Consider the following 27,813-nt stretch of genomic DNA (forward strand, 5'->3'; position numbering starts at 1 on the left):
AAATACATGAAGTACTTGCTGTCAGATTTGAACAAAATGGCGGTAAGCCACGATGGTTTCCTTCGAGTGTCTTCTTGCCCAGGACAACTGCAAATGTCCTGTGCAGGCGATTTCCTCGCTTTGCCTCTTACAAAAACTATAATAGGTGTTTGGTGGCTTGGAGACTTATCAAGAAAGGTATGTTACTGTCTTGTTTAAATTATTAATATCCGATCTATGGTCTTAGTTACCGTGTGTCAACTGTTTGACCGGCAACTGATGTTCCTGTTAGAACGCGCTGGTTTATAACAGACCAGCTGGTCATGTCACTGTTCTTCATGGAAAGAATCGCTGTGCAGGATCATCAGAAGCTCTGTTGGTTTTGATTGCTACCTACCTTTAGCTTTTGATTCTTAAGGTTGCAGTCCTCACTGTTTGAGTTAGAAGGAATGCACCAACAGCTGTATGCTTATATTGTATGTAGTTAACCCTCCCCTCACCCCACATTTTGCCCTAGGTAACTAGTTTGTGTTAAACTTGAGTTAGGAGAGGGGTAGGTCAGAAGTTTACCAGTAACTTACACTAAATTCCTTAGTTGCTGCTTTGGAACAAATCAGCTGTTGTATTGATAATGGAAATAATCCATTCTTTTTGGAGTGTCAGTGCGAGTGCCATAGACCTAATCATGGGTTTTGAAACCATCTTGCTCAGTAAGCAGGCGGGTGAGAAATGATGTCATCATTTGTATGTCTGAGAATCTGATGTCAAATAATTTTAGTGAATAGGCTTTTCTAGAAAAAAAAAAGCGAATCCCAAAATCACTTTTTCAGATAGAGTGTAATTATTATTTGTATATTATATACAATTGTCTGTAAAAAATTCCCTCCGGCTGACTCAAATTTCCTTTGAATAGTTTACTATAATTAATGTATGGAAATTCTGTAACAAGGTGCAGCTTCTAGCTAGCATAGGTCTAGCTGTGCAAGAAGATACCTCTGCCTTGTAGCATTAGTCTATAGTTCAATTTTTTTTAACAACAGATGTTATACACTGTAGCAAAATTATTCAACATCAGATTTTCACATTACATACCTAACACTGTAAATATCTTGCACATACTTAGCCATCAAGAGGGTATAAAAAACTGTTATATGGTCTATTGTCACTCTTGATATATTTGTGGTTAGGATAAAGTATTATTTTTTAAGTAAGTTGTCTGGAACATGATTTTTTGGGTGAGCGTAGTTTTGAGGAGGACTATTGTTGACATTGACTGATGTTTTGACAACCTGTGTGGTAGTCATCTTCACACTCAAAGATATTATCATTGTCATCATCATCATCATCACCAACATGATTATCATCATCATCATCGTCATCATCACCACTCTTCATGCCAGCATAAGGGTATCACGCTGTCTGTCCAGGCTTCTTTGTCTTTTATGGATGGCCTCTTTTACCTTTTGAGAGTTTCACTGTGGGTACTAATGCAGTCAATAAAGCGTTGAAAACTGTTTCAAAGGAGACAGACTGCAAATAATTATCGATGTTGCTGGAAATATCTGTTTGCCATAACTGTTCATCATTAGGATACCTACTAGAAACTATATTAGTGTATTCATTTGCAGAACCTCATGAAGCTTAAGGGAGTCAAACCCATAAATGTCAGGGATGGAAGGGGGGGGGGGTCTGGGAGAATTGGAGTACCTTTTTTGCTCAAACAATTGACATCCCTTAATTAATCGCCTCCCTCAAGCAATCGCCCCCCCCACCTTTGACAGAAATACTTAAAATAATCGCCTTCTCCGAATAATCGCCCCTCCCCTGCCCCTCTCACCATCTTCTCTTCCTTTTATCCCCTCCCACTCAAGTTGAAGTGCAATGAGATTCAGCAAAGACCATCAGCAAAACTGATCAGTGATGATTCAAGCTCTGAAAATTATCAAGGAACTATATTTGGAACACTTAAAAAGCCCATGTTCGTGTTATTTGACATGATTATTTTTGGATTTAATGGACAAAAAAATCTATTTAGGGCACGACTGGCAGTGTCAGTGAGCAATAATTATTTGAAATAATCGCCTCCCTCGAATAGTCACCTTCCCTCAAATAATTGCCCTCTTTTTGTGCAAAAAAAGAAATAATCACCCCCAGCTATTGTTCGAGGAAACACGGTAAATTGTGTAAGTGGGGAGGGCGGATTTCAACACTGCCTCTAACAACGGAAAGTGAGATGAAGGTAATATCCCTTTTTTTGGAGTAAATTTGAACCCAATAATGTGCAATTCTATAACATTGGTTTCATCTCCAATAACAATTTATTATAATATTTTTAAGCCATTGCAGTTATCAGGACATAGCCAAGTGATCAGTGCAACTTGTTTTGGACAGAAAACCAGGCCACTTCTCCTCTGCACAGCCTCTGAGGACTTCATCTTTATCTGGAACATTGACAGAATTCTTGCTGTTGATAACATAAGTGAGGGCATATGTTACAGTTCAAATTACAATGAGGTTAATATTTTTTAACTTAGGTTGATTCTCAATTTTCTTTGTCTCCTAGACTAATTCCTGAATAATTAGGGTTAGAAAACAAAGGAAATTGAGAATCAACAGAAAGGTTAAAAAATTTTAAGAAAGTTTCACAAGACGATAGTGTTGTAAAACTCAGTTAATGGAACATGTCGCAATTGGCCCTGTGGGGCTATGTACTTTACACCCATATATCAATAGTAACTTACATTGTTGACAAGTATAGTGATATTCTTGGTAAAGTGAGTTTTGTGAGTGCGTTAGCTTTCCCAAAATTAGCAAAAGCAAGACCAAGAATTTTATAAGGATTAACCTTTTCAAAGATCCATTGTGTAACTATATTGACTTGTATGACCATGCAAAACAAACGAAAACATAGATTAAATCACTGTCTAGAAGAAAAGTGTTTCTCTTTGGAAAACTTATTGTGTTATCCACTGGATAGTGTTATCCAGCTTTTTAACAACTTGGGTCAGTTTTTTTTTCTTTTTGTTCAGGCAGAAAGGCTCTGTAGCAGTGTTCACCAGTATGGTGATTGCATTGTTTAAAATTCCTAATAATTATTGATATCTTGTTCCATAGCTAGTGATCATAGTAGTGGTATTCCTGTGGGTAAAGACCTTGGGCATGTCCAACACCTTAGTTTCAGTCATACAGACAGACTGTTAACAGTGTGTATTAAAAAGGAAATATGGGTCCTTAATATCCAGGTTAGTAGCAAACTAGAGTTGCTACACATTAGGACATACCAGTAGTCAGGATGATAAAACCTAAGGTTATAGGAGAGTTGTATTCTATGAGATGATGTCGATGCCTAACAGAAAAATCCATTGGCAGGATAGTATTTTCATCTCAGTAAATGGCTTTCAGAAAAATGGCTTTCTTTTTTTATATTGACAAATTGCCACTGTGGCATGTAAAGTGTGAAAAACATAAGTTTACAGACACAATGTACATGTAGAACTGTATTTTTTTCTTGGATGTTTTTTTGCAAATCAATTATGATAATGAGCTTGGAATGGACAGTTTTAGAGACTAGATTCTAGACTAGGGAATTCTTACTTTAGTTAGTGAAAAGTGAGAGAATTGACTGGAGTTCTTCAAGATTTTCAAATTGATATCAGCTTGACATAAAAAAATATATATATTTCTAACTTGCACTAGTTAGTTTCACATTTAGTTTGCTTTAAACATTTTGAAGAAATTGTGGGAACAGACTTTTTTCATCCCTTGTCAGACAATCTAACTCCTCATTATTTATTAATGTTTTGTACTATAAAACAATGCCTTGATTAGAGTTTGGTACTGTAAACATGAACTTGAAATTTTACAGAGAATTTTTTATTCATCTGATCTGTTTCTTGCTGATTTTAGACCAGCAAGTTGGATACTCTTTTGGAAGGACACACCAGTCTGGTGACTTGTGCACAATTTTGCCCCAATAAAGAATCAATTATTGTGTCTATAAGTGAAGACAGAACATTTAAGGTTTTGAACTTTTTATGTACTAAGTAACTTTTTGTTGTCCCTGTTACAAGCATGAAGAGTTATCAATGCAGTGATATTATTTGGCAACAAGCATGTGTCAGAAACAAGTGAACAGTGTTAGGACTTTCGCTGGACACTGGAGAATGGATGAAAAAATTAGATGCAATTAGGAGCCAGTACCTGGAGCCTGCAACTCCCATACTTAGCCTATGCAACAGAGTTTTCACCAATCAAGTAATTTCTGGCATCACTTTTGAGCATTTCCCATGAAAATGGAACCACTGTTCCATATGCATATGCATTGATACTATGATCATTACAAATAGAAGATGTAAATCCTATCAAAACATCAGAAATACTTTTTTCTGGTCTCTGGTTTTTGATGACTGATTTGTAAGACTTATTTGATTTCAAACTTTGCGGGAAAATTGGTCTAAAAAAAGAAACTGGTCTGTGAAAACACCATTGCATGGCACCTAAGGTAGTTTCTTGCTCCCGTTTATTTATTATTTTTATTATTAATTTATTTGTTTTACTAACTCAAGATTCATGTTGTCCACAATATGTCTGACAAAATGTGTTTTTACATGGGTGTTTAATGTAGCTTACAGTCTTCAGCTTCTCAACATGTACATGTATTTATGAAAAACTTTGCAGCAAACTGCCACTTTCACTTTTTTGATTGATTAATTTTATAAAATATTAAATGGTTTGAATAATTTTATAAAATATAAATTAATATAAATTACAAATTTTTAATGTGCATGCTTATTGGACCTGATTACCATTTGCAGGTTTGGGATATAGATCAGTCATGCCTAGTCTATCAGTCAGCCATTTTGTCAGGTACAAGTCATTTAAGTGTTTTAAAAACATTTGTTGCACCCATTAATTTTCTTGCCTTGTTAATCTTTATTTTTTTATATTAAAAGTCTTTGCACCTGAGGATACTTGGGTGCAATTTTGATTGAGTCATGTATGTACACATGGCTTGTTGTAACCAATACTAATCCCTTTTTTTGATACATGTACATGTATCATGCTTTCAAGTTGATCCTTCTAAGCATCTTTCAGCTCATCCCTTCATATCTCTGGCTATTGATCCTGTCCAAGACCAGATGGCTATTGGCTCTGCAGACGGAAAGGTAGTAGTGCTTAACTGAGAGTTTCTTACTTATGTTGAAGAAACCATCACTGGTAGCCAGACTGCGTTGGGGAGTTGTTGTTGTTCAGTGTCTTCTTAACACTTTAATTTTTTATTAATATTATTATAGCCAAGGAACAAAATTACAAAAATTCATATTCCCTCGAGCAAAATCTTAAGAAATAAAACTACTATCCAAAAGTTCTGCAAAAGCAACACGCAAAGAAAGTCATGTCCGATAGCCCAAGGCTAGTGGATTTTGCAATCGGGCTAGTCAATCCTGTTCTTAACTTGCCCGAAGGGCAAGTGAAGTTTGTATAGGTAATAGCATGATTTGTAGTGATATTTGGCATAAATACCACAAGTGATATTTCAAAATTGTTATACATAATTTCACGAGCCGTTAGGCGAGTGAAATTTGACACAATTTTGAAATATCATGAGTGGTATTTATTCCAAATATCACGTTCAAATCATGCTATTATTTGTTTATACTACTACCCGCAAAGGTTTTGTAATTTTCACATGTAGGTATTTCAAATTAAGCTGAAATACCACTGCTCTAAGCCAATCAAATTGCAGAAATTTCTCATGTAGTAGTATAATGGGGGAAATTCAAAATACAGAAGAACTGTAATCAATGCTGCTCATCAAAAATTATTTGCGCTACTTAAAAGACTCTTAGGCTAGTACATACTAGCAACAACTTGCCTGAATGGCAAGCCATAAAACCAACTTTCTTTGCACCCTAAAAGAGGTTTCATTTCAGTAGTAACAACATAGAATTTTGTTTAAAATATTAGATCAAAATATTATATTGTAATTATCATCATCATCATTATTAAGCATTGTGCAGATTTAACACTTCAGTCAAAAATGCTATTTCTTTTTTTATTTCCTCTGTGAATTGTAGGTTCATATGTATGACCTTACTTATGATGGCGGCTTCCACTGCCTGTTTGAGCTGGACCTCGGAAAATTGTTGCAAAAGTACTGGGATCAGAAGGAAATTTCTGCTGCTACATCTTATAAAGGACCATCATTTATAAGCAGTCAACCAGCCTGGCAGAAAGAGCATATTCCTGAGGAGGATAAAGAGGCTGCAGTTGAACTTGAACGTGGAACAGCTGTGTTTGGAATATATTTTGTCAAGAATCCAGAGCAGCCAAATGCTGGAGTACAGAGTGATATGGCCTTCTATGAAGCTGTTTTTGGGCCACAAAATAAAGCAGCTATCAAGTAAGAAACATCAAGTGGGTTATATGATTAAAAAAAGAAAGGAATTTTCCAGGTTCCAAAATTGGTTTTAAAATGAGGCAATGGGGCCAGATTTAACAAGGCACCTTGGTTGATATAAACTATTTATATGGCCTCCAGATTGTTATTTTTTACTTTAAAAACATCAATGCAAGTGGAGAATTGTCACAAATTACATTAATAATAATTTATTATCCTGCTAGATTCTTTTGGATACAGTGTAATTTTTTCTTCATAAAATAAAAACCTATTTAAGAACCTAAGTGGTCTAAATTTGTGCTTATTACCATTAATTATGTAAGAACCTGTTTCTATGGTTAACCTGGGAAAATCACCAGGTTCTTACTCAAGGGTTTTTAATGTACATGTATTTGAGATTATTAAGATGATGAACATTTACAGAAATGTATATCTATAACACATGTGTGGGTCACTTTAATCTTTTTATTTTTATTTTTGTAGAGATGTATTCCATGTTCCCTCCATTGTAGCTATAGCAACCTCAGCCTGCATTATACTTTTAAACTGCAATAGCAGAGAGCCACTTTACCTACTGGACTTTCAAGGTGACTACTGTGTAACACTGTTAAACTGATGCTGACCATGTCTGTCACTTTAATCTTAAAACAACTGCCTCTGGTGCTAGACACCTACATTCTGATTTCTTTTGAGCAGTAATAATTCACTTGTCGTTAATAGAGAGGAGAAGTCTTTATGTCATGTTGCCATGGTAGCAAAATTTCTGGATCTCAACTAACTGTTGTCCTGCAAACATGTCAAAAAAAAGAAAAAATTGACATTTATGACTTTCCTGTGCATGATTGCACTCAGCGACAAAACGGTAGCCCATACTTTTCTTCCATCGTTTCACAAGGCAATAGGCCGTCTCTGTCAAGAAACATTGTCGAGTCTAGAAATTTTGCTACCATGGTATTAAACGTAATGTCACACTTTTCCTCTCTATTTTTCTCTTAATTTAATGATCTATACAGAAATTCGACCAAGAAAGTTCTTAAGTAAGTTCTGCTATGTTGGAAATCGCTCAAAATGTTTTTAAAGCAACAAGGAAAAATCTTAGTCTTAAGGAGGCTACGTCACAAGGACATAATTTGCAGTTTTACTGTGCTAAAGTCGTTACCTTAATAGTGCCTTTACTAGACTACGAGCAGTCTCCCTTTATTCTTGGTCCATCGAGCAAAACGCGCGAGACACGCAAATGACCACGCGCGTGACCGAAGGTGCGAGATGGGAGCTTAAGAAGATGGGAGCGCCCTCATTTCTCGCGTCTCGAGGCTTCGCCGCTCGATGCTCGCGCGCGCGTGCACTCCCCTCACTAAATCTGTAGAAAAGGAGAGACTGCTCGCGTAATAATGTTTGTGGTGATTTTTGCTGCCATACCATTAAAGCTTGAAAAAGTTGGGCCATTTTTTCAAAGTTTCAATCCATATCCATCTTTGCAATCTGCTGCAACAGACGACAGGAAACAGTTTCAATGCATAAATATAGTCTTAAATAAAAAAACTGGACCATTATTTTTGGTATTATATTGATGTCATAAAAGTTTTAGCCTTTTATAGAGATACCAAATAGCGTTACGTAGACCTCTTTAAACCAACCTTGAAAAGCAGTTTCTTTATTGTTACAGAGCCTGTTTTATCCAGTGATGAGCTGGATGAAGTTCAGTATAACATTTCCACTCCTGGTTCATTTGCCTTTGCTCAGAGACCCGACGGTAGTGTAAGTTTTTTTAAAATTTTGTGATTTGGTTGAACACTATTTAACATGCATAAATGGATTGAGATCTTTTCATTCAAGATATATTTCTCCGTTTCTGACTGGCTTCAGACCCCTTGCTAATTTTTCGTGTCCAGCTAGCGTTGACCAAATTTGAAAGACGTTTGCAATATCAGGTAAAATGACGTCAATGGTGCCGGATATCGCCAGAAAAATGTATGGCAACCGGGAGGCTCTGCGGTACGATGTTGCATTAGATTAGCTGTTTTGGTAAAGCTGAAGAAAATGGCGGTGGATTTCAAACGTTTTGCGAGGTAGAAATAGGGAAACTCAGCCTAAAAACATGGAAAGAAAAGTAAAAATACAACCAACTCGACCGATGACACCTGCCATTTCTGTTATTTAAAGAATATCTGCTAGCTTAAATATCCAGTGATATCCTGATAAAGGTATTAGCTTCTTTTGAAAGTCTGAATTATTTTGAATTAATAATAAAGCAGTGATTGTGTTCGGTTTTCGTTTGATCTAAAGAATTATGCTGACGAGGAAAAATGAAAGCAAGCTTCTTGTCAAACAAAGCGATTACGTGCTTTTAACAGCTCTTTATGAGTCCTCATTAACTTACACGCTGATAGTTTATAGATTCATCATCAATGAAAATAATTGTCCCTCTGTCATTTGAATGATTTAACAAAGGAACAAGTTTTCAAATCAGGCAAGTTCACCTTAAAACAGCTTATCAACTTCAATCTGTTTTATTTTTCTTTCAAATATCATTTCAGGTCACTTGTATGATCGGCAGCTTGTTCCAAAACACTGTTAACGTCGTGAATATTAAACTGCCAATGATTAACAAGGAAAACGAAAGTGTCTCTGAGGTAACTCTTGATAACTTTTTTTCTCTATAAAGGGGTAAATTCAGTAAAACTTTACAAGTGTAATGTACAATCTCGTAGGTATGTTTTCAAACGCTGAAACGGTAGCAACACTTGTAAAAGTTTCATTGAATTGACCCCAGCTTTGTGTGTAGAGTTTAAAATTAAACAGTTTGTAAACGGAAATTTTTCTTAATTTGGAGAGTTTTCCCTTTATTTACTAGGTCTTGTCTCAAAGGTTTTCGCAGTCAATAGGTCTCAGTTCTCATGGTAACCAGGATGAGGAGACACCAGGCTTAAGAGGAGCAGAGATGACGTCAACGACCAATATCACCGTCCTTTCCAAGTATGTTGTTCCTTAATAATTTCGTTATAGAAGCGCTGTTTTATATTTGCACGGGTAATAGCATAATTTGTAGTCATGATATTTGTCATAAATACCACGAGTGATATTTCGAAATTGTTATACGTAATTTCACGAGCCGTTAGGCGAGTGAAATTTTAGACAATTTTGAAATGTCACGAGTGATATTTATGCAAAATATCACGTACAAATCATGCTATTATTTGTTTATACTACTACCCTCAAAAGGTTTGTAATTTTCACATGTAGGTATTTCAAATTACGCTGAAATACCACTGCTCTAAGGCAATCAAATTGTAGAAATTTCTCATATAGTAGAATAAGCTGGTAAACATGTTCTTGAGATTACTGTAATTTATCGGTATTAAGGTAACAGCCTTTTGTTAGTTTCTAGGCCTCAAAATTTTGCGTCGCGCGATCGATGCTTTTCGGATGGGTCACGCGATGCGAGCGAAGAAATGGATAAAGCCGTACAGGAATTAAGCGTCTTCACTGGAGACCATTTTTCAGTTGACTGTCAAAAACTCAAACCTCATCTAGGCTAAAGTAGACAAAACCCAGTGCACCAATCAGAAGTCGACGTAAATACATGCAACCAGCGAAAAGCGCGGGAAAAACGACTGCGCGCCGACAATCCCGATTGAATTTGAGCCAATTACAGAGAATTTAATAACAGGAAACCAATTCAATTCCGAAACAAAACTTTCCAAACTTTATATTGACACTTGTTTTAAAGCGGAAAGGGTTGGAAAACAAAGGGCTGTTGTTAAAACAAGTGTGACTAAAATATTAAAATAAAGCAATTAAATTTCTTGCAGTTCCCCCTTGTGCAGCAACTCGCCATTGAAGGCGGAGCTTGTTCCAAAAACAGCGACGAAACAACACCAACAGAAAAGACTGTCACAAAAAGGTGCTTGGTGACCTGTGTAGTGTTTGTACCATATTCCTAGGGATGCTGTTGAGCCACATTGCATTGTAAATGCTTCTACCAACAAGACCGATTTTTTTATGTGTTTATTGCAATAGACCAGTTCATGATTGCATTCAAAATGTTTCTGTACATATCATTCACAGCGCTTTCAAACTGGCAACTGAGTTAAATTGCCATTATTCAGTACTGTTTATTTTCCAAGCTTTTTTTCTTGTACAGTTAAACCATCGCTAATTACCATTGAATTAAAGGAAACCCAAAGCAAGAGCCAAGGACTTTTTTTAATTTCAACAGGTACTATAAGAATGACGAAAAGTTAAGCGACTGAGCCAGATCACTTCAATGAACTGTCATCCCCGCATATCGGCCATATCTCCGTTCCCACTTGCCGACCAATATTTTTTCGCGTTCGTGGTAAACGGTCTTCACTTTGAACATGAGAAACTAATGAACTGAAAATTTATATGAAAATAAAAAAGGGTTGGGTATTCCTCGTATGCGCATAAAAAGTAATTTTTATGCTTTAAGAAATTAAGTTAAGGCGAGTCTTGTTACAGGGGTTCTGTGAATGTATATCAAAATGATGCTATAAAACGGTTTGTATCTGATGTTTCAGGCAAAACATCAGGCGTTCGCGACAAGCCACTTACTTTTCACTCGAAAGTCAAATCGTCTGGTTACTCTGCTGCCCCAAGGTATGTTTTGGCAGTGTAATTTATATTCAACCTTCTAAGTCTTAATAGTGACCAAGATCAATTTTCTCCTAACAATATCCATACAATGTCAAAAGATAAGTTATATGTATCAATAAAATGATCACCCAAGAGAAAATGCCTTGATCTATTATCAAATTCTCTCAACTAATCCTTTAAATTAAGGAAATGTATAGAGATCAGTTTGGAGAATTTGTATGTGGATACTGGGGCTTAACGGTTAAAGGAGATGAAGAAATAAATAGTGACTCGTTGGGACCTCGGAAAAAGGTGACGCAGCCACTTAACAGAGGGTGACCGCTTAATTAATATAGGTCAATTTTACCGTAAAAAAATGATTTACGAGACTTTGGTAAATGACTTCGTAAAAGAGGTGACCACTTTTAAGTGTCACACCGACAGCTTTACAGTAGTTTGACAGCTTTACAGTAGTTTGGTGGGTGGCCGTTTATTACAGATTCGCTTAGATAACACAGGTTAGACTAATTACAAATCCAGATTCCCGTAAGACTGACACCACTCAAAATACTATGATTTTCGTTCTCCCAACAAGCCACTTGTCAAAGAATGCTAGGCAGAATTCCTCAGCAGGTGAACAAGCCAAGTTTATTACCGGTACTTTCGTAGATTATTAGATAAGCTCTGAGTGTTAACTTATTACTGGTCCGTTTCTGTTGCAAAAAATTAATGATCTGTACCAAAAGAAGGAAAAATTCTTAAACTTATACTCCGAATTTATCCTTCGAGAAATACCGGGATTACGAATATAAAGAAAATACCGATGTATATAATGAAGCCACGTTCGTGTTCATTTTTCAGAACTAAAATGTTTTCGCCAAACACTAACATGTCGAACAGAGCGTCGTCGGTCTCCTTGAAAAGGACGAATGCCTCTTCTTCAAGTGTTAGGTAAGTTATAATTGAGGAATTCTACGCTTTTTTCTACGAGATGAATGAAAATTTGTAGCAGGAGTCCATATGGTATTCAAGGGCGTTAGATTTTAAGCCTAGTTTTGATTCCTTTTTCGGGAAATTTGCCTTGATATTTACTACTGGAATTGCTTCCTTCGCTCAGAAAATCGGATGACTTTGAACTCAAGTATTTAATTGAAGCAACTACCCTCGCTTGAGACTTATCTACCATTGCTGTTCATTTAGTGGGAATTCTATACTCTGCACTGATTGGTTAAGAGGTCTTTTTTGGCGCGAAAGATGTTCCTATAAATAGCCTGACAGTCTATAACGCTGTCACCCAGGCCTAGAAGAGTGACGAAAGCTTTTCGAATGGAATAAAGGAAAGAATGAAATCTTTTACAGGTTTATGATGTCCGGTTGCGGCTTAAAAAGTAACAGGCTTTCATTTCTCGGTTTAAATTTCCCTTTTATCATAGGTCATCTCACAAGGAGTACCCTATGGACAGCGAGGCTCCGACATATTTGCAGCATAAAATACCGCTTACGGAGCAGCCAACTCCAGTTAACAGCGTCGTATTTGCAGGTAGGGGAGCATAATTGAAAACTTTTATATCCGATGTTATCCAAAATCAGGCGAATCAGTTTTCAGCGCGGAACAAATGCAAGCCACGGCAAAGTAACCATTAGAACTTAGGCCATTCCCAGGTTGCACGTGTGAGGCTCGCTCGGTGTTTTGTCAAATTGCATTGTGGGAGCCCGCTTCTTCTCGTTTGTATTTGAAGTTTGAGCGGGAAACTGGGTCAAAATTTGTCCCTCAAAACAGTCCCATAGTGCAATTCGACACAACGTCGACCCAGTTTCAATCACAAACTCAAAATAGTTAATTAAGTCGTGCATCTACAGCCAAGCCGTGGAAAATGCGCCCCTCGTATCGAGCGCGAGCAAAACACGCAACTTTGTCTCCTATCGACCAAGGCATGTTGGGGAGACTTTACTCGAAGCAAAGGGCCAAGTCGCACTAGAGGGCAATTTCAGATTTGTTCTGGACAAATCCGACTTGAAATCGGCCAGTGACAAAAATTTGTCCGGAAAGCTACAGTCGCACTTAAGAACAAAATCTGTGAACAAAACACTACGCCATGCTGTGAGCGCCTTGTGATTTCAGCACACAGTTGAACTAAAAGCTTCTCCTCTTCTTTACTCCATCTGTCCTGAGCCTTCTTGTTCTCGGCTGACGAAGATGCACTACGCGAAGAAGATGGGGTTGATGCCGGCATTGAGCTATCTTCTTGGTCGATGGAGATGGGCTGGGATTCCTCGGTCATTAATGATGTAAGGCCTGGCAAAGGATAGATCCATCCTGGTGGATATTGCGGATATTCGTATGGAAAAAATTGGTCGCCCGCGCCGGGATTCATGTTATTGCGAAATGAGAACGTGATTAATTTTACAGCGAAGTTTATAGCAAAGAGACTCTGCTACAAATCACCTGTCAACTCATTTCAGAATTAAAACTCCCTCGCTATTGTTCCACAAAATTTGTCTCAATTTGGCCTACTCCAGAGGTAGTCGACGGCATCTTTGAAGTTTGTCCGTCCGCGACGAAATTTTGTCCGTTGGTGAACGAACCGGTCGCAATTGGTCTTTCATTGTGATGACAGATTTTTGACATAAATAAACAGTTTTGTCCTCTAGTGCGACTTGGCCCAAAGCGCGGTAAAACTAGTGCCAATGGCGGGAAATCTTTTAACTGTTGCCCGGTAACTGAATCTAGTACGAACAAACATCTGGGACTCGGAACCAATCGCTGCCAGATTTATACCGCTGCCAAACGAGGAAACACTCGCATAAGCCCCATGACGAGAAGGAAACTGGGCCGAGTTAGCTTTCGCAAAGGCTTCTGGGACAGTTAAAGCTGACCGGCGCCTCCCCAGTAGCATTCCCAGAAACAATTGCGGGACACATTTCGGGTCCAGCTCCCTTCTTGTTTTCTATAGTGGCAAATGGTTTACTGATCATCGTTTTAGTTCACACTTTTTCTTGGTTGTCTTATTTCCTCATCGTTGAAATGTTTCCCCACAGGGGATGGACGACATGTAGCCTGTGCACTGGCGAACAAGAGCGCTCACGTATTAAGAACTCCACCTTCAAGCAAAGAGACAGTATTCACTGGTCAGGTTGTTTATTGTGGCTACTATAACCCCAAATGCTCGTTTTGAAAATCTCGAACACGAACTGAGCTGAATTCAGACTTTGGGATTTGTAAAGGGCCAGCTTACTTTAGAGTGCTTTGCTAACGGCTGAATAAAAAAAGTTGCTGTTTGACCGATAAAGTTTAAGTTGGAATGATGTGTGGTTGATCTACACTAGGCTATGCGGTACTCAATGATTGGCGTCAGCGTTGCTTTTTCCCCTTTTTAAGTTCATGTGCTTAAGACAAGGGCGTACCCATCCATTTTGAAACGGGAGATCTAACTTCGTCTGACGCTACCACCCAAGAAACAGTAGACTAAGAGTGATGGTCACTCAAGTGGCGTGAAGTTTGCAAGTCTTGCGCATACGCAAATCTTAACGTCGCTGGTACAAATGATGAAAGTAGATTCATTCTCATCAAGCCTACATGGCAGGCGCGTTCGAGAACTTGATACGCACCCTATATTCAGTCGTACGTTAGGCCTATTTACCAGGCGCATTTCGGGAAATGAGTGCGCTCCTCCCCAGATAAGGCGAGACCCGAGGTAGCAGCGGAAATAGAGCCTAATCGAGCGCCTTTATTCCACTCTTTACTTTCCCTTCAAATGACCACCACGCAGGTTAATCCCCACCAGACGGTGCTTGAGTGTTGCCTATTGTCTCAAATTAAGGCTGACAAAAACAGGGAAAAAATATCACGAGAGTCGTATAATAATCAAGAGAGAACTGACGCCTTCGAATTTGTTATTTATCCTGTTGTAGGCCATGATGGCTCAGTCACAAGCGTAAATTTCAGCCACGACAATAACTGGCTTCTGACGTCATCATGTGACAGGACAGTTAGACTGTGGAGTCATAGTCAGTCGGATCCTTTATTGATATTGTCATCTGTCAATCATAACTTTGCCACTGAATTGGGTAGCTCTGCTAAGTTAAAGGTTAATGGTTTGATATACTTTAAAGATCCCTTGCTTGCCTCAGGGAGGCAACGAACTATAACGAAGTGTATGGGGAAGTCACGAGAAGTCACGCGAAAACCTCACACGAAAGGAAACGCAGCTTCACCGCTCGCTTGTTCTCTTGCTGGTCGCTTTGCTCGCCAGAATTGGAGGGCTTGATGGCAAGCTAGTGAAATCCAGTCAGTTTGGTTTGAATTTCTTAACTCATTAAGATCTGAAGTGGTTAATATATTAACCTCATACATTTGAACCGCGGAGTATAGAAATAGATTCAAAGAAGATCACCGTAGTCAAGGAAGTCACTGCATAAATTGCGTTTTTAACTGCGATGATCTTCTCTACATTCATTCCATTAAGATTTGGTCCGAGCTAGTTAGACAAAAACCGGAGTCCCGAAAGAGATGAAGAAAAATTTAAGATTTATTTTCGGAAGTAATTTTAAAGGTTGGGTTTCTTTAGAATGATCCGAATCAGGACTGATGATCCATGATCACTCGGATAGTGTGATAGTGGTGCAAAAAAGGAAACGCTAAATCCTTTCATGCACTGATCCGAGTGACCATGATATAAACCGTAATCTGCACCATCTCGTAAGAACGCACACTGAACTTGTTGGTTACTGCATCTTGGTTCTTTATTTATCGATTTATTTATTTCTGTTTCTTTTCACAGGACAACCCATCGTTTCCTAAAGAAATAACCCAAGCAAAGTTTTATTATGTCGACAAATTTATCCTTCTTGCCTGCGGAAACGGTCTACATATGTACAAATACCATATTGATGCCGGACACAAAGATGACGTCAAAAGGTGAGGTCAGCAGTGTACTCCTTTGGCGCATGCGACGTTTGATAACAGTTTGGGTTGTTGTTTATGTTTATATGGATGAACATTTGACCAATAGGAAACGGGTGCGGGTTGGGAATAATAAGCGCAAAGCACGCTAACTGAACTACAGTCTAACCTCTCCTTACGGAAACCTCTATAATACGGTCACCTCTCTATTACGAACAGTTCGTTTGGTCCCAGAAATGCCAAAAATCATATATTTCCTACCTCTATAATACGGACACCTCTGTAAAGCGGACACGTGGTTCTGTCCCTTTGGTGTCCGTATTAAAGAGGTTTGACTGTATGCGGAAAAAGAAAGCAATTTTTTTGCCTTGAAATGATAACAGGAGGGCAACGAAACTAAATCAACAGACAAACTTAAAGGTAGCTACTTGAATGATTAGCAAGTGGAGAAAAAGACACGGAGTTTGGTCAGTTGGTTTAGTGAGCTACAGTACGAAAGTGACAGACCGGCTAGGCTTCTCTATGTTGACTTAATTTTAATTAGTGGGAAGAAAAGGTAACATCACGATAAATCACGATAATGTTCATACGCAAATCGTTTTAATCTTACTTGCAGTTTCCGTTAAGCCTGTGAAAACGATTTTGTTACTCAGCAAAGGCACACCTTAAACTTATTATCCAAATTTTAGTTTCTGCTTTCATAGTTCTGATCGTAAATGACGATGAGATTTTTTCTTGTGTATAGGTATCAGTCGAACAACAAGTACAAATTGGTGAAGATCTTTCAACAGGAAAGGGCCCAACAAATCACCTGCTTCTCCGCAATAAATGGATTTCATTCCTGTATCCTCTATCTTGACTTGTGTGTTTATTATTCTTCGTATTCACCAGTAATGACTACATGAAGGACTGCAACCTCGTTCTCATGGTCCTTTCCTACTTTCTCTCTCCGGGGGCCGAGTTGGAGAGAACCCTGGGAACGAGGTTGGAAGAACCACACCAGGCGTTAGCTCGTAAAAATCATCACATGTTTTGTTACGTAGCAACTTCTTCCGGTGTTGTACGTAGTAGCATAGCATATCAAAAAATTCTCAAAGACTTTACTCATCATCGTTTCCTTGATGATTGTGCAGATATAGTGTTGTGCTGCGGCTCCAACAAATCCATAGAGGTGTTTGATATGAATGCCGCCCGCTCTGTCCGCGTGGTCCTGGACGCCCACACTCGGCCTGCTCATACGATTTGTCAGAACGAGGTAAGTAACGCATTAGTCCAGTTCGGATCCTCTCTCTGTCACTGCCTTTCACGTGACGACAGAACGTGACAGAGTGTAAGCCAGAACCGGACCAGTAACGCAGGTGCGGTTTGGGCAGCGTGGGTCACAACCTTGTGATGTGGCGTGACAACCTGGACATAAAATCCGAAGGCCTCGATTCCCACTTTATGTTTCTTGGTAGTCCTGAGATCATCTCCTCGTCGTCACTGGATCATACCCAAGTGGTTTGCCTCCTGTCAGTCAAGATTTTTTACTCACATATTCGCCATTTTCAAATTGCCCATAATTCACCTCCTCCCCCCCCCCCCCAAAAAAAATGCATAAACATTGTCTTCAGTTTCTCTAAGGTACGACTTTATGTAACACCCTTGAAAAAATGGAAACAATGGTCATGCAAAATTGGGTTGCGCTGTGTGGGGGGCGGCGGGGGCGGGGATAACAAAGTGTATTATGGACAATGTGAAAATGGTAAATTTCCTGGACCCCATAAGCCAGTAAATTTTGACCATCACAAGCGACGTTAAGCTACGTGCAAACGGACGCAACAACTCTCAACAATGTTGGGACCCGCAGTGCTTCGCGGGAAGGATATAACCCATAAGACTTTGGAGAGCATGTGTAATGAGCGTGCGTGGCCCCAACAATGTTGAAAGAGCTGTGCAAACGGATCCAACATGGTTGCGCTACGCTTCGGCGATCACGGAACAAAAGAGATGTTTTGAGTTGTTGGCTGAAAAGTTTGATCAGTTTCAAACTTCGCGCAACAACTCTCAACAACACTCAACAGGGTGTGCAAATGGACGCGACATGTAACATCCAACAATGTTGCGTCCGTTTGCTCAGGGCCTTATGATTCGCAGTAAAATTTGTTTAGCCTGATGATTGATGAAGCTTTCGTAGGTGGAGAAAAAGGGTTGTAATAATTTCAACGCTTAAAAACTTTTTGTTATGCTCTTCATGACTCAGGGTTCAATGTTCGTTTCGCACCCTCCCAGTGCCTATGATTTGTTTTTGACGGCTGCAGTGGCTGATGGAATAAAGTTATGGGATCTGCGCACTAACAGGTGTGTCCGTCGGTATGATGGTCACGTGAACAGATCGCAGCCAGTTGGACTTGACATCAGTCCCTGCGCAAGGTATATCGCTACCGGATCAGAGGACAGATCGGTAAGTCGTTAAAGGTATTTTTTATTATTATATCTTAGCTAATTCATAATCGTAGCAGTTAGTTATTCAAATTTTTTATTAAAGTTTTTGCCTTAATTCTACCCGTAGAATATCTGTAAACTAGCCGCATGTCACAGCGTATTTACCACGTAAAATATAGTATCCTATGTCCTAACTAATGCGTGGCACCAGGTCGTTTCACCCGAAGGGCGATTCGCCCAACGGCAGTCCGCCTGGACTTAAGTCTATTCGCCCGATGTTCGGCGTCCGAACCGGGCCTTACCGGCAGTACTAGGTGTTGGTGTCAGGGGGTACTTCGCTGCACTGGCGGCGTTGTATACCTTTTAGCAAAAGTAAGTCGCGAGTGCAAGACTAAGGAGCCCACACCTGGCTCCCTAGCACCATAAAACTGGACGTACCAGGGACAAATACAGAGCACGCGGGGGGCAATTTCTAAACCGGCCATTTGTTTTGGCATTGCTTCGAATCTCATTGCGAGGGCAGAATCTACCGATTTCCCCATTTTGGTGTTATTACTGTTAACCTTGCCATTTCTGCTTTTTTGTAGGCTTATCTGTATGACATTCGAGGAAATTCATTTTGTCATCGTCTCACAGGCCATACAGATGTGGTGTCAGATGTGACATTCCATCCTGCTCGACCTCAGGTATACATCTATTAATAACGAGACGGCCCCGTAATGCTGCTATGACACGCTACTTGCTATCCTCTTTTTAAAAGCTAAAACCTTTTTTTGCATAAATTGAATTCCAAAAATAATGGTCCAGTTTTGTTGTTGAAGACCATATTTAGGCATTGAAAGAGCTTCCTGTCATCTGTTGCAATGGATGACAAGGATGGACATGGATTGAAACTTTTTCAAAAACTTGGCCCAACTTTTTCACGGTTTTAATTATACGCCTGCAAATATCACCAAAAAATGGTTATTATGGTTAGTGCTTCCTGATGAAATTTGTTTGGTATCTTCTTCATTAGAGCGGTTTTCATTTGAGTGTCGAAAAGTAATTGGTTTTGCACTTTCTACACGATGCGATTGGCTTAAAAGATTCGCGCCACCTTTTCATCCAATCAGAAGTAAAACCAAAGCCAATTGTGACGCGCTCGCATGCATTTTCCCGCGCTTTGCGTCAGCCACATGTAATTACTTCGAGTTTTGATTGGTTCAATGTATTGTCTGTGTCCTATGTGATTGGCCAGAGTAATTACTTTGGTTTTGGTTTTACGACACTCAAACGAAAACCACTCTAGCATTTTGTGTATTAGTTAAGGTACTAAGTAATGACTCCAGCACAGAATTGACCTAAAACAGCAATATTTTCATAGCTAATGATCCCTTTCGGGGTCATTATACGTTTCTGGGAAATTGCCCACCTACCCCTCCCCTAAGCCAACATTTTGCCCTAAGTGAGAACTAAATGTCAATGTTGGCTTAGGGAAGGGGTAGGTCGGCAGTTTCCCAGAAACGTATACAATGAGTACACTATAATGACTGGACACAAAACACAATCACCTTGGATAAGTCTGTAAACCAACGCATTGTTTTTAGTGGTATTGACGTTTCGTATACTTAGCAACCGACTTTTAAAAGTAACCGTTACCAAATGGGGTTGTTTCTTGGTGTTGCGGATGCTATTGTTGGCTAGCAATTGAGTTGTTCTGTGGGTATTTTTCATATCTTTTCAATCTTTTGTATTACGTCATTTGGTGATTACACCCGTCCGCAACACTAAGACACTCAGGCTTCCAATGAGGCCCTTAGATGTTATTTCGGACGCGAATGTTTCTCAATTTATTCGCGTGGGAAACAAGAGGCGAGAATACTGCTATCTTTGTCACGAGCTTGGGGCGTATGAAAAATCTGAGTTTCTGTCGGAATTCGATCTTGTGGTATCAAAGAATGTTGGTTGGTTACTCTGAGCTCTGAGCGACAGTGGAACTCCGGGTAAACGACCGGGTGAACTATGCCATATACTTGTCTCGTTCCAGTCCGACTCTCCTTTCCCCAGACTCGCTCGGAAAATTTCATTATGGTGAATTTTCATTATGGTGTAACTGAATCCAAAGGCTCTCGTTTGGCTCGAAACACTGCACGTGACCCATACGTAACGCACTGACCGCGCCGCGAAAATATTGAGGCTTAGAAATTGCGCAAGGTATTTACAGTTATACGGCTGTTTCGGGAAACGTGCGACAATCCTGAAAGGTATTGTGGATGGTTTTGATCTTCACTGTTCTACAAAGAAATTTGAAAAAATGGCACAAGAGGTCACGGACATATGTTCGCGAGTGCTAATGGAAAGCTACAAAAGTAAGGAACAGTGTATTGATTAATCCCCCCTTTCGGGATTTCGCGTGCACATTTTTTTCCGACAATCTTTCTCGAAATTGCTGTGCCCTACGTACGGCATCTAGGATCATCAACGTCAAATTCATCCCGGACAGTTATAAATAATTAAAGAAAGTAAATGTAGATCTCGATAAATAAATAATAGAATTTTGATTTGTCACAAGTTTATGAAACATTGAAACAATTCCAAGCACGAAAAAAACATTTAAGTAATTCCAAGCGCGAAAAAACACTGGCCGCTTTCCAGTCTTTCAACATTTTGGGAAATTTTGAAATGTGAACGAATAGAACGAGATTTTCTAGACACAATTTTCTCCTAAAATCCCTCCAAAAACTGGAAAATTTCGAAAGAGAACATTCAACAGAAAATTTGGGAAATTCCGGTAACAACATCGAATGCAGAAGATTGCGATAATTCAGGTACACTTTGAGAGGTTGTCCTTTTTACGGAGCTTTCGTATAAAAACGGACGCTAAAAGAGTGTTCTAGTCCCTTTTTTGTCGTTGTTGGTTTTCATTTGTTTGTTTTTCTGTTAGCCGGCAGGGTGCAAAGAAAGTCAGTTTTACAGCTTGTCATCCGGGCAAGCTGAAGATAACATGTACTGACCCAAGAGTCATTTCAACTAGCCCGGAAAACATATTTTGATGAACAGGATTGATAACAGTTCTTCTGTAATTTGAATTCCCCAAAAAACTTCACTTACCCGTCGGGCAAGAACAGAATTCACTAGCCCAATAGCAAAATAATCTAGCCACGACTTTCTTTGTACACTGAGTCGGCCTTTATTGTTGAAAGCAAAACACCCATTATGTCTGAAGCAGTGCCAAGCGCCGAAAAAAGATGTGATACGTGGGCCGGCTGCACCGCAGGTTACCAACAGAAGGAAAAAATAAATGTTGGTTGCGCATATCATCATTTTTTTCCCACTCTTAAACTGGTTGAAAGTACAGTAAAATGTCCTTTTTATTGAGAATACCAACCGCTTCCTAATTTATTACCTAGAAATTAACTATTTCACTTTTTATACAGCGTGCAAATCCTCTGGTGAATTTTGACATCATTTACATGTTATAAAAATGGCGTTTTCATTCGATTTCACGGGCGGAAGCCGAATTGTAGTGGCTACTAAGAGCAAATGTCGTGAGTGTTGAGTTTTCAAAACAATCACATGACTTGCCTCGCTCATTGTAGCAAAGTATCTTGTTGCCAAATTTGTTCCGGCTGGGAATCGATATCAAGATGAGTTTTACAGTCGATTCTCTATTTACTGTACTAGTTTCATTCGCTCGAAAAGATTAAAAACTCAGTAAAATTTAAGTATACAAGCAGGACGCTAAGAGACCGGTCGACACCCTTGCTCTAAATTTAACGATGTTCTCATTGATCAGCTTCGTTACAGCAGCGACAAAATTCATGAGACTTTTTAAGTTTTAATGATGCACTGTGACACTTTGTGGAATTTTGTGAATATAATGTGATTCCAAAGCTGAAATAGCTTGCTTTCAATGGGCTAAAGTCACGGTAGTCCAAATTCTTTCGTTTTACTTCAACATCGACGTAGCAACGCAGTTTCTTTGGGAACTTTCCTTGAAAGGATTAGGTAGCGTCGCCAAATGTCGGCTGTTTTCTCAGGCTAGTTAAAGGACACAACCTCCATAGTTCGGTTTACTGGATGAGCAGTGATTGCGTCGGAGTTTTCATTTTAGTTTATTAATTATTTTTGGCGTCCATCCCCAACTATTGAAAAAGGATACAACTTTTTGCGCAGACTCCTGTCTAGTCAATTTATGACTTACGGGAAGTTTCAACTGAATTATATAAGTGCTAGATAAAATATTGAAATATTACGTAAACAATATTGTTTTCAATGGAGCTTTTTAGTTTAAGAAATTGTCGATCTCTCTCAAAGCTGGACAATTCGTTGAAACTTTCGTGTTATCATAAGTTTCTTACTGTTTTTTTTGCGTCTTCGATTGCCCAGCTTCATCGGAGCAAAATTGCAAAAACGCGAGTATTTCACGTCGCAAAATTGACAGCCACGATTAAAAAGCGGGAAACTTAACGACAAGAAGTAAAAGGCAAAAACAATTCCTCCACTTGAGACAGGGGGCGATAATAAATGTTTATTTCCCTTCTACCAATCGTGAAATGTTTCCTTAAAACAACGGGCAAAACAGTAACATCCTGTATCACTTTTTATAGTAAGACGAAGTAGCAAGCATCAAAAAGCTTCCTTCTTTGTCAATGAAACAAGATAACCGACTGATTCCTCAACGTGTTTATTTTGTTTTTTGTTTACTGTAGCTTGTTACCGCTTCTCTGGATGGTAAATTACGCTTCTATTCAGATCAAGCTTGAAGAAAAATCATTTTTAGGTGAGTTTACAAACCATATTTTCTAAAAAATGCACATTTTTCAAGTTTTCAAGATTATAAAACGTGTGGAACCATTTTATATCGCACAGTTCGACAAATCATTTTGAGTTAAATCGGCCCCACCCTCGAACTCCACAAAACCCGTAACGGAATGGAGAGGATTAGGCATTACTGTTAAATTTCTTTGGATTGTGTTGTTTTCTTGAATGGGATTAACTTAAAAGGATAGGCAAAACTGAAAAATGTATGTTTGGTGTTGTGGTGACAAAAGCTACTATGTCGACTTCCTGTGATATCCTAGCCTTTGCGGGGGATGCGGGAGAAATGGGGTGGTGGGGGTGGGGGGAGGAGAGTATTCTCCTCTGTCAGTCCTGCCTCTGTTTTTTGTATGAGTTGGAGAGCTGCGATAAACGTTGGCTGTTTCAGGTCATGTCTTTATTCAAGCCCGGTTAATACGATAGTCGTTTGTAATAAGTGCAGCAAAGATCAATAAAGCGGGACCTTGTTAGTCAATATATTGTTTATCGGACTTCCTGTTTTGAGTCAAGTTTAGTGAGAAGTGGCGAAAACAACGTTTTAGTTTTGAGCACTTTGAAAGCTTCTGATACTGATATTCCGCCAACCCTAACGGATGCCTGCAAAGTTCAAGATACAAAGTATTTTATTCAATGAATGTTTTATCGCTGAAAATCAAAGTCGTGTCAAGCCTCACAGTCGATGATGACATAAGGGTCACGTCTCTAAAGTTTTGACCAGCTTCTGTAACTCGGACGAAATTTCTTTCAAAGCGAGACGTTTGAATAGGGGAGTGTTTACTCTTATAGCATGGCATTAAAGTTCAGTTTGACAGCGACAACAACAAAACAAGTACCCTCAAGGTTTTTTAAAGGTTTTTTAAAATACATACTCAATGTTTGCGAAAACTTTGTCGAGCGTTAAATCCCTTCTGTGGTCCGATTTATCCTTTTGACATCCAACGTCACCTTGTTCAGTTTAGCTGATTTTCCTTCTTTAAAAGTTGAGAAGAACATCAAATTTCGAAGATTGCTGAAAACTAAGCACGCATACGTACGTGCTTACTACTTCCATGTTTGTTTTTGAGTATGCCGAGCAACTTTTGTTGTATTAAATGTTCGCATATGTAATAGATGGACGCGGAATTACCGTACAAAAATTTCCAACTGCAAATTTATTTGCAATTGTCAGCGTTTTTATTTGCGTGTGCTTGCTAAAGTGAAAACTGAAAACGAAAGTTTCACTGGATTTTGCAATCAAGTCGGAAGTCGATTACGCTCGCACGCTGTTTACATTCCAGGCTTTCCTCCAAATATGGCGTATATGTCAATTATACCTGTCATTATTGCCCAAATAAGGCGACTGACGTCAACCGTTTTGATGGTTGAACTTGGATGAGTAAGGAGGAAGGTGAATTCGCCGGCCTGATTTTTTTTCGGAGACACACGGATTTACCCTTTTTCTGTAAGCAGTGAAGGATTTTTCTTGAACTTCAGTCTTGAAGTGTACAGACTGGAAAGTATTACCTGCAAAACGGATTCATATCTCTGCGAATTCTACGCGAACAGTAGTTTCGGTGAGTTGTAACTTTTTAGGCTACTACTTCATCAAGTACCTGCTAAATTTTGACAATGTTGCCACCGCGATCTGTACTCCGGCGATCGCTGATTTTTCAAGTATTCTTCGAAGAAGACATTTGTTTTGGCAAAATCGTGAACAGTCTTTGTCCTTTTTTTGAACAGGATTAGTTGGTTTTTCTGAACTTTGATTTGTTTTGAAGCAAAATCGTAAAGAAGTTTGATGAAAACCATTTTGGGCTTCAGCTCGAGATTTTACTCCTTTTATTTTGCGATATGTTCTCAGATGTCGCCTTCTTTTCTTTGCAAATTTTTAAGTATGCGTTTTATCTTTGTAGGATGATAACTGAACGTGCACACGGCGTTAAACGAAAGCTGAGTGAGGTTGATGGCGACGATGAGGTGCTTCATGGCCGTTGTATTCAACGGCAGACGGTGTTCAACATTTCGATCTGCAAACTGCAGAAAAGCTTCACCAGGTCAGAACCTATTCTTTGCAGAACCGTGCTTATCTCAAACACTCTTCGTCTAATCGAAGAAGACATCCGAGAAGAGCGCAAGACTTTGGAAATGACTGATGTTAGCGAACTTAGCGACGGGCAAACACGAGCAGTCAATGACAATAGCGAACGACTGGCTTACGTTGGTCACAATATAGGCACGCGATCACGCGAAGAATGTGAGACTTTGAAACGTTCTCTAACCTTTGAACAAGAAATGAACATCCTGGGCGACAAAATGGTAAAAGAACTTGAATTTGACTTGGAGAAATCTGCGAACAGCGCGCAGAAAATACCCGCCAAAGCGAAATCAGACCTGGAGGGGCAGCAACTCTCTTTCGCGCCTGATTCGAACAACAATTCTGCGCTTCTTTCCGACGACAACGATCAACTCCACGGGAAAGAAGTCAGTTACAATGCAGAAGAATTTATCAAAGAAATCACGTGCGGAAGTCTTTTAGGAATGGAATTGACAGAGGAATTAGAGTTTAAAGATGTAGATGTATCACTATATGACTTTGACGTTCCGAACGGCTCGTTTCCCATCGATTTCGATGAGTTTTGCACCGCTTGGAACCTTGGCTCAACCAGTGTAGCTACAAAAAGTTTATCCTCCAGGTGTAGCGACAGCATAAAGCTTGAGCGTGCGAACGATTACGCTTTTGATGAACTAGATCAAGTAATGCAAATTTTAGTTGGATCTTAGTTGTAAGCGATCAAAATTTCGTAATGAAATTTGCCAAGGCTTTGCCTTCACATTTACCTGAGCAAATCCTGTTTAGATTCTTTTAAATATTTTTGCTAGACGTTTTAAGATGTTAGAATCCGCTTGTGGAGTTGTAATCTATTTATATTCGGTTTTGCCGATTAAATCCACATCGTTTTATATGCAGTTTGAAATGAATATTTTATGTGAATTGGAGATGTATTTGAAGTTGGAAAAGAGTATTTTTGCATCGTATATTTGTAGGTAATTTATACTGTACCATAATATTACTGTGTAAATATATTATCTAACATGGCAAAGTTTGTAGGATTGGGAAGCCTTTAAAGCGATGTTTGCAGTCCATTATGTGCTTGTTAAACCTCCTTGAAGATATTTTATGACAAAATCCAAAGTTATTGACTGAAAATCGACATAAGGCTATTTGTTAGAAATTTGTTAAGGCTTGCATACAGATTGTTGCAAACAATGCATTTTTTAATTTATGGATGTTATATCCCAAGATTAGTATGATAATGACAGCAGTGATTTAAAATGAATAATGTTACTAAGAGCTAGTTAAATAATATTATTATATGTATACTAAGTATTAATAAATTATACATTTTGCTAGTTGGACAATGTCTGGAATACATGGGACCGGTCTATGATTAATAGTTAGCAGCTACTAAGAAGCAATTGCCCTGTTTGCCCCAGCAAGCAAACTAATTGCTAACTACAATAAGCATTTTGAAATTTTAGAGCCTGAAAAGAAATGCTGTACAATTAGAGGCAATGGTTTTCTCCCCTTTTTTGTAATAGTGGTTACTTACTTGTTGACTCGAAGTACACTCTTAAGCATCAATTCTTAAAATGGTCACTTTGCTCCCAACTTCCTCTTGTTGAATGACTTTCAGTGAAACTAACAGGCACAATCACTGCTACTGAGTAGAAGCCTGGAATTTGTAGACGGGGATGAGTCTCGGGGACTCGAAACCCTAGATATATACCATACCGTATAATTCCGAAAATAAGCCCCCGGGCTTATATTTTTCAAAGGCCCTTTTTAAGGGGCTTATTTTTGGGAGGGGGGGGGGGGCTTATATTCGGAGGGGCTTATCTATGAAGAGAAATTTGCATTTCAAAATTGATTGGGCTAGCCTTATACTTGGAATGAACTTTACCGTTTTTGCTTTGTTTACTTTGTATTTGAGGGCAATTTCCAAGTACAAACCCCCAGGGCTTGTACTTGGGCTTGTATTTGGAGGGGCGATTTAACGGAGGGTTTTTTGCATTACGAATTTGGGGGGGCTTATATTTGGAGGGGCTTATTTTCAGAATTTTACGGTACCCTGTTTAATTGCAATTTTGATCATCTGTCCTTGACAGGGCATCAAAAAAATCCTACTCTATTCTAGACTCCCAATTACAGCCATCCTTTTCGTAAAGATCAACTGCTATAATTTGTCAGTAAGCTTATTCAGTGCAATTCAAAACTGAACTTTTTTGACATTCAAGCGATGATCTCTTACAACCATAAGGGATCATGCTAAGTGGTCACCAGGAACAGAAAACAAAAGAATATGTCAAATTTCTGGCCTTAAAAGTGGTGGCGATCGATTTAAATACCTGAGAAGTGGTCACTTAGGAGAGAGTTTTGAAACAGTATTCAACTGAGAAACAAAACAGTTGTTTATTAAGTGGTTGCTTACAGGAGGTGTTTGCTTAGGAGAAGTGTTCACTATGAAAGAGTTGACTATACTGATCACTATCGATTCTATAAACATGGTACTTTATTGTAGACCAGTTCTAATCGTTTGATTTCTACAACCTATTCCAGGCTAAACTACTTCACCTTCCCCACATGCCTTTATAGCCCCTGTATGTATATGGCTACATCCTCAGAGGCTTTACTTCTTTGAGTTTATCTCGAATAAATTGTGACCGATATGAA

At 39.0% G+C, this 27,813-nt stretch overlaps 2 protein-coding genes across 2 annotated transcripts; both read left to right on the forward strand.

Moving 5' to 3' along the window:
• The first annotated feature begins 6 nt into the window (after positions 1-6).
• Positions 7-23,079, forward strand: LOC140943125 (WD repeat-containing protein 27-like). The gene is made up of 23 exons (XM_073392185.1): positions 7-177; positions 2,317-2,458; positions 3,094-3,221; positions 3,886-3,999; positions 4,794-4,845; positions 5,074-5,144; positions 6,057-6,382; positions 6,863-6,966; positions 8,046-8,137; positions 8,917-9,012; positions 9,234-9,355; positions 10,192-10,283; positions 10,921-10,999; positions 11,837-11,926; positions 12,409-12,515; positions 14,015-14,104; positions 14,888-15,063; positions 15,757-15,893; positions 16,624-16,721; positions 17,012-17,133; positions 18,121-18,321; positions 18,890-18,988; positions 22,994-23,079. The coding sequence occupies exons 1-23, from the start codon at positions 7-9 to the stop codon at positions 23,045-23,047; spliced, it is 2,763 nt and encodes a 920-aa protein (XP_073248286.1). The 3' UTR covers positions 23,048-23,079.
• Positions 23,080-24,472: 1,393 nt separating this feature from the next.
• Positions 24,473-26,501, forward strand: LOC140943098 (uncharacterized). The gene is made up of 2 exons (XM_073392155.1): positions 24,473-24,655; positions 24,995-26,501. The coding sequence occupies exon 2, from the start codon at positions 24,996-24,998 to the stop codon at positions 25,860-25,862; it is 867 nt and encodes a 288-aa protein (XP_073248256.1). The 5' UTR covers positions 24,473-24,655; position 24,995; the 3' UTR covers positions 25,863-26,501.
• Positions 26,502-27,813: the final 1,312 nt, after the last annotated feature.

This window comes from Porites lutea, chromosome 7 (genome assembly GCF_958299795.1).
Source record: "Porites lutea chromosome 7, jaPorLute2.1, whole genome shotgun sequence".
Lineage (NCBI taxonomy): Eukaryota > Metazoa > Cnidaria > Anthozoa > Scleractinia > Poritidae > Porites > Porites lutea.